Here is a 17347-nt window from a genome sequence, read left to right on the forward strand (position 1 = left end):
AACAAAAAAAAATGTAAATATATAATTCAAAAAAGAAACTCTCAATGACCAATAAAGATACAAAAACTTACTCGACTTTCTAAACTACAATAAAATACTTTACTTTTTCAGTCAGAGACATAAATAATAAAAACAGATGACTCAAATATGTTAGTGAATATTTGAGGCAATGGATTTTTATACATTCTAACTGGAATGTAAATCACTTGGCAGAGCAATTTGATAATACTCTGAATTATTTGAATACATAAAACACAGAAATTCTAGGTAAACAATCAGATTCTTGTGCAAAACTGTGTAAGAAAATATACAACAACTACAATAACATTATTTATAGATATATATATACCCAGAGAAGCATGTATGCACGTGCACCTGTATGTAGTATTACTAGAGGGATACAAAATCAACAGGCTTTGTGAAGGAAGGTTAGGAGAATGGGATTCAAAAACTTTACCTATGATATTGTGACTTAAAATTCTGGAAAATTGACAAAATGCCAACAGCTATTAAATCTAGATAATGGAAATTAGATATCTATTATGTAATTCTTTGCACTTCTCAGCATCTTAATTAATAACCTCATTGAACATTTGAAAAATTAATAATTCCAAGGACATCAGATATAAGTAGTAACATGACTCTGCCTAAATCTCCCCCTCCCATACTCCAAATCCCTTAAAATGATAGCAAAATATTTAAAAATCAGGGGGGAAGAAAGATGAACATTCACAACATTGCCTGAACACAAGAAAAAAAAATTAAAAGGGTTAAAAAAAAGTGATTCCTAAAAGACAGAAAGAAGAGACATTGGGTTGATGAAAGGAAGTTACAGCCAGAACCACACACAAGAAATGGAAGAAAATTCAGATTCCTCCAAGATCCAAACCTACAAATTTAGGAAAAAGGAGGCCCTAGATTTAAAGATAAGTAATCCCAAACCAGCATTCCTTCAGCTGGTGCCGAGACAGAATACAGGAGCAGCATTGCCTGCAGGCTCTAGAAGTAAGTGTGGGTGCTAAAACCAGCAGGGAAGAATAGGTATCCCAGTGCTATCCCAACTAAAAAGTTTTCAAATGTTCTGAACAATATGACCAAAAAATGCTTGTTACAGCATTTACTCCAATAGTAAAACAACCTAAATATCCATTAATAAAGAAATCTGAGTATGAATTTATAGTATATCTATACTCTGAATTACTGTAAAAGTTAAAAAATAAAATCAAGTCTATATTATATGATACATGGAAAAATCTCCAAGACCTCAATGAGTAAACAAAACACATAATGTCTACTTATAAAAGACAAAAATCCAATATATATGAGTAAATTGATAATATAAATAAAGCACAGAAAATCACCCAAGTATAGACACTTTGGGGAAGGGGGAATTTACAATGAATGTCTATATTTCTTGATTCTTTTACAACAGAACATATTCATAAATTACTAGTATAACTAAAAAAAATACAGTATGTGCATAAAAAGTTCATCTATTTAGAATTCCAATATAAAAAGTTATTAAATATATATTAACTAAGCATTTTTTTAAAGGAACAAATACAGTAGAGTTACTAGTGGTAATGACAACAGTTCACATTTTCTCTGATGTTTGAGTATGACATAACAGGGTCAGCCAAAAGTAATCCATTCCTTATTTCAGAAAGCATTCATAGAATTACCATAAAAGCATTCAAATTGGAGATTGGTTAAGGAAAACAATACTCATAGTCATTTCCTTAGGAGCCTTGTCCAGCCTTCAATGAAGGAAGTGACACAATCTGCCTCAATTACTAAAATCTAATAGTGACTTATGTGAAAGAAACACTGCAAAATTCATCTCCCTCTGAAAATACTGTCTGTTCCCTTCCCCTCTCCATAAAAATAAATTAAGTCATCAGAAAAAACTATTACATAATATATGATACAATTCTAGTAAAGAAAAAAATCTCTATGAGATTTCTCGTGTTCCATCTTACCCCATCATTAACCTTACATTAACATAAACCTTTTAAGTAGGGACACTGGTGCACATTTGTAAACCTAGCTACTTGAGAGGCTGAGACAGGAGGATTATAAGTTTAAGGCAAACCTGGGCAACTCAGAGAGACCCTGTCTCAAAAATAAAAAATAAGCCAGGTACAGTGGTACATGCCTGTAAACCCAGCAAATTCGGAGACTCAGGCAGGACCTCGAAGTGAAAAATAAAGGAGTGGGATGCAGCTCATTAGTAGAGTGCCTAGCATGCATGAGGCCCTGGACCAATCCTCAATACTTCAAACAAACAAAAGTACAAAAAACAACAATTTTAAGAAACCTTTAAGTAATAAAGCAGAACTGGGGTGGTGGCACATACCTGTAATCCCCTCAACTGGGGAGGCTGAGGCAGGAGGGTTGCCAGTTTGAGGCCAGCCTCAGCAACTTAGAAAAACCCTATCTCAAAATAGAAAATAAAAATAGGAGTGGGTATGTACTCAGTGGTAAAATGCCCTGGGTTCAGTCCCCAATACCAAAATAAAGTAGAAATTTCGAACATATATGCACATTAGTTAACTCCCACCCATTAGGATGAGCTAAATTCCACTCACCAATGATATGTACATTATACAACTCATACTTTAATGAAGGATGCAACTAATACTTACTAAAAGTCTTACAGATGTCTGAAACAGCTTTGAAGACTCTATCAGAGAAATTCACTTTCACCTTCACATACTTCATGTTGGGAAGTTGCAGGCGGAGCAGTTTGTGCTGGGGAGTGAACTGAAGCTTGGCATCTGCCTGAATACCATACTTATCCAAGGTCCAATGTGTCTTAAGCAGCCAAGTTCTCTTCTTTTCCCACCAGAGAGCATGGTCAGACCAATCTTTTTTAACATCTAAAAATAAATAAATAAATAAATAAATAAATAAGCGAGCAAGCAAGCAAAATTCTTAAAAATCACCAAGATTACTGGAGAGAAATTAAAACAAAATTGGGTATTTAATACAAACAGCAGATAATAAATGCCTGTTATATGAAAGGTACAAAAGACACACAAATGGTTAAGAATATTCTCTGCCCTTAAAAGCCAATACAAAAGATAGCTCAAACAGAATACACAGGGTAATCAACACTGCTGAAATCAAATAAGAACTGGAACACATGGATGACAGAGAACAAGTACCCTCTGTTATTAGAGAACCAACAGAACCTTGGGAGCTAGAATAGGAAGCATATTTAATAAAGAAGTTGAGTTGGTGGGTTTTCATCTTTAAATTTCTTTAAAGAATTTTATCATGATGATAAAATAGGTGAAAAAGTTGCAGTCTGGGAGACTGAAAAATATACTACGGTACTGTAAAGGTGGTAAAAGCAAGACGAGAAACCAAAGTGAACAAAACCCACCATTTTAGATGAAGGAGTATGGAAAATATCCATAAGCAGCACTGTACTAAGAGAAAGCTCTAAAACATACAAAATCTACATTTCAACCTTGTATCCCATACATATCCCAAAAAGAATAACAAAGTCACATAGTCCACTTTTTGTCAATGAACAAAATTTGGTTCAAGTATGACAGAAAACACCATTTAATAGTTTTGCGCAATTAAATGAAATGCAACCAAAAAATGAAAGGAATGTAATTTATACAAGGTTTGGCTAAACTCAGGCAGATCATAAGAATAAACTTGCAGCAATCAAATCTAACTGCAGGTAGTTTTTAAAGTAGCAGTAATAGTAGATTTTTGGATCAATTATATGTTAAACTTATCAAGTGCCCAAAAAGGCAGCTGTGATATTTCAAAAAAAGTACAACAGTCAAACAAGTCTTCCCAGGGAAGAAAAAAGCCCCTGGAGAATAACTTTCTTGCAAATAAAAATTAAAACTACCACCAGGTTTCTGATATCTACAAAAAGAGCTTATCAGCTTTAAGTCATATAAAAATATTATTAATCTGGAACTTAAGATAAACAACTGGCCTACCTCTAAGGAAAAAAAATTGTTTGCACATTGATTATTTGCCTATAATGGCAAAATTTGCTTGATATAACTGCATTTCTCATGAAAGAAACACAGTAGAATAAGACTTCCAAGTCCCTAGACATTAAATTTTTTTTATAATCAGGAAAATTATAGCTACTCGTGATTGTACGGCCATTCTGCAATTTTAATATTTGTTTTGTTTCAAGAAAGTTCAGCTAATTATTTGGCTGCAAAACTACTCAACCACTTATGATACTTAATGTATAGTACTCTGCAACTTAAATTATTTTCCAGCACAGAATCTGCCAACTGATTTTAAGAAATAATAAATTCTGATCTAGGTGTAGAAGATAGCCAAAGTTGGGGACATTTTCAAATACAATGAAGAAACTAATAACATGTTATTTTTTTTTCTTCAGGACTACAGAACTAATACAGAAAGACTACTTGCAAAGAATGATGGTAATCCAGGGGAGCAAGGCTGAGCTGAACTGCATCAGTCATTTCTGCTGCACTCTCCCATCGATATCAGCTAAGGAAACTATATAATACACTTCCAGTGGGCAAAGAAGGGCAGCAAATAGCTTTAACAGTAATAACAGCCTGAGTCCAAAACACTGACTTACATCATTTGGATTCCCCAAAGGCAACTCTGAGATGAGAAATTGGGTAAGATAGCTTATTTTGGGGGAGGGGAATACCAGGAAGCACACCTGAACTTGAAAGGATTAGTAAAAGTGAGACAAAGGAGGAACATAATTAAGGGTTCATTAACTGCTGTGGACAACTGGAGTTCAGTCCTCAGGAATCCTGTAGCATATGCTTTAGAATGGACTCATTAAGTAGTGGGTCCTTCTCTGTTTCCTTGGTTAAGGGCTCCTCTTGGGGCATGAAATTCTTAGCATTCCCTGGCTACCATACACAAGATGGAAGCCCTGCATGTAGGCACAGCAAGTCCAGAAATCTCCGTGCTTGGGGAAAAGAAGTTACCAGTAAGCTAGGGATCTGTCCCCTACAGCTACAAGAAACTGTGTTGGGGAGGCCTAAACAGCACCTGTTACAAACTTTAGAGAAATGCTTATTATTTTTTTTAAGAGAAAAGCTATTTTATATTAGTAGCAGGGCAGCAGAAGCAATGCTGTAAGGACACAATAGAGGACAGACTCAAAACAATGTGGTCCAGTGGTAGATGTTAAAATGGGGGAAGGGAAGACCCAATCTGATAAGGAGCTCTTTAAAATAAAATTTACAGATAGATTTTGACAAAAAGGCAATTTACAACGAACTACAAATGTTGCAGTGTTCAATACAAAAGGATTATAAGTCAAGAACTGGATTTTTCAAGTCAAAACTATGTAGGAGGATGATGTTACTGTAAACAGAGGGCTAGCAAATTATCAATGGCTCAATAACCAAAGCCTGCCTTCTGACTGTCTTTTCATGGCCCACAAGCAAAGCAAGGTTTTAATATTTTTAAATGGTTGTGTGGGAATCAGAAGAATAGAATCTTATACAACTTATATGCAAATATCACTGTCCATAAAAAAGTTTTATGGAACGTGGTTACTCATTCATCTGTTGAAATATGCTAAAATTGCTCCTGCGCTACATCACAACAGTCCTGACAGAGAGACTTTATGGCTCACAAGGCATCAAATACCTACTATTTGGACTTTAAAAAAATGTCCTACTGTAAGTAATACTATCTTGGACTTACTCACATAATGACAGAATAAAATTTCAACTTTCTACCAAATAGGCTTCAAACTCCCACCTCAGAAACATAAACCTTCTCTGATGAATTTTTTCAACTCCCCACCTCTACTGCCCTGCCTCACAAGTGCCCATGTAGTTAAGGTTTGAAGGAGATCCATCTCACACAAAGGCATGAAAAACAATCATTGTCTGAGCACAGTGGTGCAAGCCTGTAATCCCAGCGGCTCGGGAGGATGAGGCAGGAAGATTGTGAGTTCAAAGCCAGCTTCAGATGTGAGAAGATGGCCGCTGCATACGGGGGGTTGCTGAAGTGCTGAGCCTGGTGCTCAGAGCAGCGGCTTTAATCGAGACTTCGCGCAGCTTGTTAGAGCTCCGTTTTTTTTTTTTTTTTATTTTTTAATATTTATTATTTTTTAGTTCTCGGCGGACACAACATCTTTGTTGGTATGTGGTGCTGAGGATCGAACCCGGAGCCGCACGCATGCCAGGCTAGCGCGCTACCGCTTGAGCCACATCCCCAGCCCAAGCTCATTTCACTATTAATCTGTAGTGGACCACCCGGCCAAGCAGCAGAAAAAACAAAGGGATTGAAAAAGAGACGCTTGGCTCCCGGACGCTTTCCTGCTCAGAGCCGCGGGCGCTTTGCGCCCATCTGCTTCCTCTTTCACTTCGCTCCCAGCAGAGAAGCTGAATGGGTAATCAGCAGTGGATTGTAAGTACCTGAGGCAAAGAAAGCTCAGTACCCCCCACCCTTTTTTTTTTTTTTTTTGAATATTGTCTATACAGGGAGAGTTAGTGGATTGGAATTGTTGGCGGGGCTGTAGTTTTGGGGCCGAAAATCCACTCCGCGGGAGCCGCCATTTGCTTTCTGCATGCTGTCTTGATGGCCCTGTCTACACGGTCCAGCTGCCACATCTAGAGACTGGAACTGGGCTGCGTGCCGAGCCCTGTCCTCCAAAGGCTGGACCACGGCCTCAAGTGCCTCGGTCACTTGTTCCCTGCTGCACCTTGGGGCAGAGCCTGCTCTGGGGTCGTTCGGCATCCCCCTGCAAGGGGACCCGTGCTCTGGAGGAGGGGGCTGGAGAGGCGCGGCGGCAGCAGCTTGGGCCCTCGGTGCTAGGCACCGGGCCGAGGAGCAGCGGAGGCCGCGGCGGCGCTGCTAAGGTCGCACACAAGCGCGGCGCCCAAGAGCGCGGCCCAGAGGTGGAGGCGACAGCAGCAGGGTTTCAGTTCTAGAAAACTGGACTGGAAACAGAAGCAGCAGTTTGTATAACCCCAAGATCTTGCTTATGCCAGGAAACTGTAAGGGTAACATGAATATCATTGAGGAGGTCTAACATGGCGGCAGGCGTGGAGAGATCAAGTCTCTGACCTCTTCAACTACGCGGGCAAAGGGAGCTGTAAATTATCTAAAGCCTATTTGCTCAGGATCATTAGGCAATGCTGAGCTGACGTGGAGATAGGGCGTACACTTTGGGCCCCTCAGAAAACACACACTGAGCACGAATCTGCTGCATTTAAGCCCCGGATCGCCTGCTTCTCGTGACTCAGCACTAACGATCCCGCTGAAATAACTAGTCGGCCCACCTGATCTCACAGAGGTAAAAGCCAACTGAGCACCATAGCCAGACCCAGGGAATCAGGAGTGACGTGGGACTAGCGGCACAGAACCCCCGGCAATCGCTCCCACCAGGGCTGACAACAGAGGTCCCTTGCACCAGCTACCAGGGGAGTTGCTACCCAAGGGCAAACAAATTTGCTGGGGGTCCTCAGCCCCAAGCCCTACAAACTTAGGGTCCGAGGGAGGCAAACAGAAAGGGTGTGCCCAGGCATCCGTGAAAACAGGGCTCCCAGGAGCAGCAGACCCGGCGTGTAGCCAGTAATGTGGTAAGCGTCACAGGTGAGTGGGGCCTGGATTGAGGAACCACAAGAGAAGGACCTAGGCACTCAGGACTAGAGACCCGCACAGTCTGGGAAGAAGAGCTGAGGCACAGTGATTGGCTCCCACCTATCACGAGGAGAAGCCTGGCCCAGTGGGCATAGCTCCACCTACTGCAAGAGAAGTTAATCGAGCTCTATGACTGCATTTACTATTATTTTTTTTAATGATTATTATTAGTATTTTTAAAATTTTTTTTTATTCTCACTTTTTGTAGTTGATGTTGTTGTTGTTCTTTAACTTTCTTATTAATGGTTTAAATTTTTTTAATTCTTTTTATTCTATTATTATTATTTTTTAAACTTCAATTTCCATTTTTTTATTATCATTATAATTTTTTTGTTTGTTTTAAATTTTTATTTTTTCGTTTTTTCTTTCTTTCTTTTCACTTTTTTTCTTTTGTCTTTTCATTTCTTTTCAATTTTCTTATTCCCCCTCTCATGAATTCCACCTGCCTACACTCACTCTCTTTAGTCACTTCTTCCCTTCCCTTCTAATACCTCACCTCCCAAGCATCAAATAAATTTATAAGAGTAAACAGTAACTCAGCAGTCAAACAGAACAAGAAGTATCATGAGCATAAAAAAGCAAGGAAGAAAAGGAGTACAAACAATGAAAGACAGCCTAAATATTCAGGAGGACCTGGAGTCATCAGAAAAATGGCCATATAAAGAACTCAAGGAACACCTTAGACAGATGGAAAGGAACCTTAAAGATCACATTGAAAATGAATTACATAAACAGATAAAAGAAGAAGTTAAGCATCTTTATCAGGAGATAGAGATTATAAAAAATAATCAAACAATAATTCTAGAAATGAAGGAAACGATAAACCAAATTAAAAACTCAATCAAGAGTATCACTAACAGAGTGGAGCAAGTAGAAGCCAGAACGTCAGATAATGAAGACAAAATATATCATCTTGAAAAGAGTCTAGCCAACTCAGATAGACTGGTAAAAAAACACGAGAAAAACATCCAAGAGATTTGGGATAACTTAAAAAAACCAAACTTACGAGTCATCGGGATAGAGGAAGGCACAGAGATTCATGCCAAGGGAATGAGTAACTTGCTGAAGGAAATAATTACAGAAAACTTTCCAGAAATAAAAAAGGAAACAGATATAGAAATTGTAGATGCATACAGGACACCGAGCACACAAAATCACAGTAGACCAACGGCAAGACACATTGTTATGAAGCTAACCAATATACAGAACAAAGAGAAAATATTAAAAGCTACAAGAGAAAAGAGGCGGATTACATTTAGGGGTAAACCAATAAGGTTGACAATGGATTTTTCATCACAGACGCTGAAAGCGAGAAGATCCTGGAACAACGTATTTCAAACACTGAAAGACAATGGATGCCAACCAAGAATTCTGTATCCAGCAAAATTAAGCTTCAGATATGACAACGAAATAAAAATCTTTCATGATAAACAAAAGCTAAAAGAATTTGTAGCCAGAAAACCAGCATTGCAAAGCGTCTTGAGCAAAACTCTACAGGAGGAAGAAATGGAAAACGATAACCAAAACCATCAGCAGGAAGTGCCTCGGTAAAGACAGAGGACGGGGGGAAAGCTAATCATGGAGAAACAAACTAAATTAGGAAAAAAAAAGAGATAAATAATCAAACATGGCAGGAAGTACAAACCATATATCAATAGTAACTCTAAACATTAATGGCTTAAACTCTCCAATAAAGCGACATAGGCTGGTAACATGGATTAAAAAAACAAATCCAACAATATGCTGCCTCCAGGAGACACATCTGATTGGAAAAGACATACACAGGCTCAAGGTAAAAGGTTGGGAAAAAATATACCACGCACATGCTCCTCGTAAGCAAGCAGGGGTGGCCATTCTCATATCGAATAAAATCGACTTCAAGACTAAGTTAATCAAAAGGGATAAGGAAGGACATTATATACTGTTAAAAGGAACCATTCACCAACAAGACATAACAATTATCAATATTTATGCACCAAATAATGGCGCTGCGACGTTCATAAAACAAACTCTCCTCAAGTTCAAGAATCAAATAGACCACAACACAATAATCATGGGTGACTTCAACACACCTCTCTCACCATTGGACAGATCCTCCAAACAAAAGTTGAATAAAGAAACTATTGACCTCAATATCACAATCAATAACCTAGACTTAACTGACATATATAGAATATATCAACCATCATCAAGTGGATATACTTTTTTCTCAGCAGCACATGGAACCTTCTCAAAAATAGATCATATATTATGCCATAGGGCAACCCTCAGTAAATATAAAGGGGTTGAGATAATACCATGCACTTTATCAGATCATAATGGAATGAAACTGGAAATCAATGATAAAAGAAGGAAGGAAAAATCCTACATCACATGGACAATGAACAATACGTTACTGAATGATCAATGGGTTACAGAAGACATAAAGGAGGAAATCAAAAAATTCTTAGAGATAAATGAAAATACAGACACAACATATCGGAATCTATGGGACACAATGAAAGCAGTTTTAAGAGGGAAATTCATCGCCTGGAGGTCATTCCTCAAAAAAAGGAAAAACTAACAAATAAAAGAGCTCACACTTCATTTCAAAGCCCTAGAAAAGGAAGAGCAAAACAATAGCAAATGTAGCAGAAGGCAAGAATTAATTAAAATCAGAGCAGAAATCAATGAAACTGAAACAAAAGAAACTATTGAAAAAATTAACAAAACAAAAAGTTGGTTCTTTGAAAAAATACATAAGATCGACAGACCCCTAGCCATACTAACGAAGAGAAGAAGAGAGAGAACTCAAATTACTAACATACGGGATGAAAAAGGCAATATTACAACAGACGCTTCAGAAATACAGAAAACAATTAGAAATTATTTTGAAAACCTATATTCCAATAAAATAGAAGATAGTGAAGACATCGATAAATTCCTTAAGTCATATGATTTGCCCAGACTGAGTCAGGAGGAAACTCACAACTTAAACAGACCAATATCAATAGATGAAATAGAAGAAGCAATCAAAAGACTTCCAACCAAGAAAAGCCCAGGACCAGATGGGTATACAGCGGAGTTCTACAAAACCTTTAAAGAAGAATTAATACCAATACTTTTCAAGTTATTTCAGGAAATAGAAAAAGAGGGAGCTCTTCCAAATTCATTCTATGAGGCCAACATCACCCTGATTCCGAAACCAGACAAAGGCACCTCAAAGAAAGAAAACTACAGACCAATATCTCTAATGAACCTAGATGCAAAAATCCTCAATAAAATTCTGGCGAATCGGATACAAAGGCACATCAAAAAAATTGTGCACCATGATCAAGTAGGATTCATCCCTGGGATGCAAGGCTGGTTCAATATACGGAAATCAATAAATGTTATTCACCACATCAATAGACTTAAAGATAAGAACCATATGATCATCTCGATAGACGCAGAAAAAGCATTTGACAAAGTACAGCATCCCTTTATGTTCAAAACATTAGAAAAACTAGGGATAACAGGTACTTACCTCGACATTGTAAAAGCTATCTATGCTAAGCCTCAGGCTAGCATCATTCTGAATGGAGAAAAATTGAAGGCATTCCCTCTAAAATCTGGAACAAGACAGGGATGCCCCCTATCACCACTTCTATTCAATATAGTTCTCGAAACACTGGCCAGAGCAATTAGACAGACGAAAGAAATTAAAGGCATAAAAATAGGAAAAGAAGAACTTAAATTATCACTATTTGCAGATGACATGATTCTATACCTAGAAGACCCAAAAGGGTCTACAAAAAAACTACTAGAACTAATAAATGAATTCAGCAAAGTGGCAGGATATAAAATCAACACACATAAATCAAAGGCATTTCTGTATATCAGCGACAAAACTTCTGAAACGGAAATGAGGAAAAACACTCCATTCACAATACCCTCAAAAAAAATAAAATACTTGGGAATCAACCTAACAAAAGAGGTGAAAGACCTATACAATGAAAACTACAGAACCCTAAAGAAAGAAATAGAAGAGGATCTTAGAAGATGGAAAAATATACCTTGTTCATGGATAGGCAGAACTAACATCATCAAAATGGCGATATTACCAAAAGTTCTCTATAGGTTTAATGCAATGCCAATCAAAATCCCAATGGCATTTCTTGTAGAAATAGATAAAGCAATCATGAAATCCATATGGAAAAATAAAAGACCCAGAATAGCAAAAACAATTCTAAGCAGGAAGTGTGAATCAGGTGGTATAGCGATACCAGACTTCAAACTATATTACAGAGCAATAGTGACAAAAACAGCATGGTACTACTGGTACCAGAACAGGCGGGTGGACCAATGGTACAGAATAGAGGACACAGAGACTAATCCACAAAGCTACAACTATCTTATATTTGATAAAGGAGCTAAAAACATGCAATGGAGAAAGGATAGCATCTTCAACAAATGGTGTTGGGAAAACTGGAAATCCATATGCAACAAAATGAAACTGAATCCCCTCCTCTCGCCATGCACAAAAGTCAACTCAAAGTGGATAAAGGAGCTAGATATCAAATCAGAGACTCTCCGTCTGATAGAAGAAAAAGTTGGCTCCGATCTACAGATTGTGGGGACGGGCTCAAAATTCCTTAATAGGACACCCATAGCACAAGAGTTAATAACAAGAATCAACAAATGGGACTTTCTTAAACTGAAAAGTTTTTTCTCAGCAAGAGAAACAATAAGAGAGGTAAATAGGGAGCCTACATCATGGGAACAAATTTTTACTCCTCACACTTCAGATAGAGCCCTAATATCCAGAGTATACAAAGAACTCAAAAAATTAGACAATAAGAAAACAAACAACCCAATCATCAAATGGGCCAAGGACATGAACAGACACTTCTCAGAGGAGGATATACAATCAATCAACAAGTACATGAAAAAATGCTCACCATCTCTAGCAGTCAAGGAAATGCAAATCAAAACCACCCTAAGATACCATCTCACCCCAGTAAGATTGGCAGCCATGATGAAGTCAAACAACAACGAGTGCTGGCGAGGATGTGGGGAAAAGGGTACTCTTGTACACTGCTGGTGGGACTGCAAACGGGTGCGGCCAATTTGGAAAGCAGTATGGAGATTCCTGGGAAAGCTGGGAATGGAACCACCATTTGACCCAGCTATTGCCCTTCTCGGACTATTTCCTGAAAACCTTAAAAGAGCACACTACAGGGATACTGCCACATCGATGTTCATAGCAGCACAATTCACAATTGCTAGACTGTGGAATCAACCCAGATGCCCTTCAATAGATGAATGGATAAAAAAAATGTGGCATTTATACACCATGGAGTATTACGCAGCACTAAAAAATGACAAAATCACGGAATTTGCAGGGAAATGGATGGCACTAGAGCAGATTATGCTTAGTGAAGCTAGCCAATCCCTAAAAAACAAATACCAAATGTCTTCTTTGATATAATGAGAGCAACTAAGAACAGAACAGGGAGGAAGAGCAGGAAGAAAAGATTAACATTAAACAGAGACATGAGGCGGGAGGGAAAGGGAGAAAAAAAGTGAAATCACATGGAAATGGAGGGAGACCCTCATTGTTATACAAAATTACATATAAGAGGTTATGAGGGGAATGGGATAACAAACATGGAGGGAAATGAATTACAGTAGATGGGGTAGAGAGAGAAGATGGGAGGGGAGGGGAGGGGGGATAGTAGAGGATAGGAAAGGTAGCAGAATACAACAATTACTAATATGGCAGTATGTAAAAATGTGATGTGTAACCGATGTGATTCTGCAATCTGTATTTGGGGTAAAAATGGGAGGGAGTTCATAACCCACTTGATTCTAATGTATGAAATATGATTTGTCAAGAGCTTTGTAATGTTATGAACATCGAATAAAAAAAAAAAAAAGCCAGCTTCAGCAAAAGTAAGGTGCTAAGCAAGTCAGTGAGACCCAGTCTCTAAATAAAATATAAAATAGGGCTGTGGCTCAGTGGTCAAGTGCCCCTGAGTTCAATCTCTGGTACCAAACAAGAAAAAAAGAAAACCCAATTATGAGATAAACCTCTAGAGCAGCAATTTTCATCCTAATGGGCATTAAAACTACCTAAGCAGTTTTTAAAATACTGTTGCCTGGACCACCCCAAACTAGGGCTATTTGGGTTTGTAGACAGCTATTTTTTGTAGGGGGGAGGGTGGTGAAGGCTGACATCTCCTTTCCCACCACCTTGGTAATACCTCTTAAACCAAGTATGACAGAATCTCTGGTTATAAGTCTGGAAACTGGTTTTAAGTAGAGATGATTTCAAAATAATCACTGATAATTTTGAAGAACTGTAGTAATACAGTATGTAAAAGCAAAACTGTGAGATTATGTAGGAAACTAACATGGAATGAGAAAAGATGACTTCTTAATTATTCTGCTAGGGTAGTGAGGAAGCAGACATAAAATATATAGAAAACTTTTCCTGGACATTTTGCTATAATAGAGAAAAGAATAATGGACAGCAAACTGACCGAAAAGGGTTGGCAGGTCCAAGGAGTATTTTTAGTTTTGTTTTTAAGAAAGAAAAGCTATTATGGCATTATTTAAATAGTGACAGAATGATCCTATAAAGTTCAAAACATATTTAATAGTATCTCCACACCAAGTCCCATAACTGGATCTACTTAGGGCATCACAATTTAAAATATAAAACAAATTTTATATTCTGATCAAAATCCTGAGAAAAATGATGCATTGACTTAGATGCGATTGCGTAAGCAAGCATGTAACCACACAAACTGTGTGTGTGTAGGCGGAGGGGGAGCACATGTTTAAAGTGGTCCGTCAATGCAACAGTTCTTAAAAACACTTAAGGGGCTAGGGATGTGGCTCAAGCGGTAGCGCACTCGCCTGGCATGCGTGCGGCCCGGGTTCGATCCTCAGCACCACATACAAACAAAGATGTTGTGTCCGCCGAAAACTAAAAAATAAATATTAAAAAATTCTCTCTCTAAAAAAACACAAAAAAACACTTAAGTTATCTAGTATATTACAGCTTATCTTTATAATGGCAAGTTAAACCATAACACATCATGCAACTATGACTTGTATGTCCCACTACATACAAAAGATTTCATTTATCAACACATAGGTATTCATAGGTATTTATTCCTCTAGATAAAGACTGAGTAGAAGCATAAAAACATTATGATGTCAAGCAAAAGAAAAAGCTATTGGACTAGTAAAATAATGTTTTCTCTTGTGTAATTTAGACCTCATGAAAAAAAATAGCTATCAAAATTCCCTGTTATTTGTAAAACTAAAGCTTTGGGATAATTTTTCATTCATGAAACTTCCTTTTGTGTCCTAATCTTGGCCATGGACTATGTTCTAGTCTGTTTTTGTTTTTGTTTTTTGCATTACTGGGGATTGAACTCAGAGCCTCACACATACTAAGCAAGCACTCTACCACTAAGCTATATTTATTCCCAGCCCTTGGACTGGAAGAAAAGATGAATTGGGGTTTCATCACTAGAGGCTGAGTGTACAAATATTGCTTATTCTAAATAACATTTTTGCTTTTCAGAATGGTTAGCTTGGTATTTCAAATGTAACAGTAGATGACTAAATGCAAACACACACACACACACACACACACACACACACACACCAGTCTAGTATTTGCCACAGAAAAGTTAGCCAGGATCACCTGAGTAGATTCACTAATCAGCATTATAAAGCTGTTGAAGGGGTAGACCTTATAAAAAAACATGCTGTGAGAGTATTTCCCACATTTGGATTTTCAGTTATTTTCCAGGTATACAGCAACTTTTTTTTATTTGTTGTACTGTGTTTTTAAATTTTTTATTTTCAGAAACAACCCATACAAATGCAACAATTCTCAGGAAGAAAAAACCAAAGAAGAAAAAAACTGTACTATTATGAAGTCATTGTTTATTTTTCTTTTGGGGGAAAGAAAAGAAAGAATTTCATGACTTATTTATAAACTCAGCCCTTTTTAGTAATACATTATAGTTTAATATACCTAGCAAAAAAGAAAACAAATTATTTAAAACATTTTGTCAGGGTTCTGGAAAGAATTATACCTGTGTTCCTTCCTTATTTAACAGATCCAATTACACTGTATTCTGTTTCACATAACAATATCTGACAGGCACTCAAACTCAAATCATTAAAATCGAAAATTGCTAAAACATTAACTGAATCAATAAATATATCCTTCCTTGACAGCAACAGAATGCTCTTCAAATTCAGCAAGTGGCCATATATTTATTTTACAAAAATACCATCTGTGTATTCCAAGGAAGAAAAGATGATTTAGGGTTTCATCACTAGAGGCTGAGTGTACAAACATTGCTTATTCTACCAAATCATAGCATTCACCCACTCTATGAATCACAAAAGAAAAGCAAAGAAATAAAACATTTCAAAGCTTTTTGCTATAGAAAAAATACTATACATTTCTTTGTGCAATTACAATTACCTTACACTCTAAAAATGTAAGCACAGAGAAAGGGATACATTATTGAAAACATCCTAATTAATCTTTTCCTACTAGGATCACAATGTATTTTTGTATCCTGCTAATACTGTCACTTCCTCCTGTTTCCTTTTCAGGATCCTCTTGAACCTCAATAAGATAATGTGAATAGTTTACCCTGTCTTTACCAATGGTGAGAAAACATTGTATATAATCCTACTGTACAAGCAACAGAGCTACTAAGCAATGGTCCCAACACTCCAGCCTCACCAGACCAGATAACATCACAGGCCAATCCTGCCTTCCATAATAAGATTTTCAGACCATTTCCTCACACCATTTACCTATACTAACCTAGTCATTCATCTATTAAACTTAAGAAGACCATCTCTCTTTCATTTCACAAGGTACATTAAAGCAGTTACTAAAAATTTAATGGTCAACAAGGTTTAAGACGTCACAGGCCGGGATAGCGATGTGGCTCAAGCCGTAGCGCGCTCGCCTGGCACGTGCGCAGTGCTGGGTTCGATCCTCAGCACCACATACAAATAAAGATGTTGTGTCCGCCGAAAACTAAAACAATAAATATTAAACAGATAGTGGAAATTTGTAAAAGTTCTGCTTCTTTAAAAAAAAAAAAAGACATCACAGGCCAACTTATTGTGTTTCTTCTGTCCAACACTACATCACACTTATCAACATCCTCAAACTTCTGAGCATCCTCAAACTTCTCAGTAGACAACCATGGATTCTACTGAAAAAGTAAATACAGGAGCCATCAGACTGGAATTATTTCAGCTTCATGTAAACTAAGCCTACAAACCTTCTTGAATCTGTATGCAGATGGACCTCCTGTTTTTATGTTAGGATGAAAAAAGGGTCTCTTCTCCTAGTTCTGTATAAAAACAATCTTACTACCTGTGGTCTGCTGCCCTTACCATCTTCTATGAACCACATGCTTCTCTCCTTACAGTAACTCTCTAGGTATTACATCCACTCCCCCAGTTTTAAAAACCTTGACAAACTTACTTTCCTAACTATATTTCCGGCCCAACCTTCTGCCTAGAGTGCCAGCTTGTAACATCTACTGAGCATTTCACATCTGCACCTGGATGTCTCACAGATATTGCAATTTTTTTCTTTTGGTGCTGAGCTACATCCCCAGCAAGAAATTAATATATCTAAAACTTAACTCAATTTCCCCCTAGTGAATAGTTTGTGCTAGTAAATAGCACAAACTAT

At 37.6% G+C, this 17347-nt stretch overlaps 1 protein-coding gene across 6 annotated transcripts in view; it reads right to left on the reverse strand.

Annotated features, from left to right (window-relative positions):
* Positions 1–17347, reverse strand: part of FERMT2 (FERM domain containing kindlin 2) — a 95120-nt gene that overhangs the window by 60552 nt on the left and 17221 nt on the right. For all 6 annotated transcript variants that reach the window (XM_081291648.1, XM_081291643.1, XM_081291645.1 and 3 more), the window contains one exon: positions 2646–2879. In XM_081291648.1, the coding sequence (XP_081147774.1) occupies positions 2646–2721 (76 nt within the window). In that variant the 5' untranslated portion in view covers positions 2722–2879. The remainder of the gene's footprint in view (positions 1–2645; positions 2880–17347) is intronic.

The sequence above is a fragment of the Spermophilus citellus genome (assembly GCF_964194105.1).
Source record: "Spermophilus citellus genome assembly, chromosome: 4".
Lineage (NCBI taxonomy): Eukaryota > Metazoa > Chordata > Mammalia > Rodentia > Sciuridae > Spermophilus > Spermophilus citellus.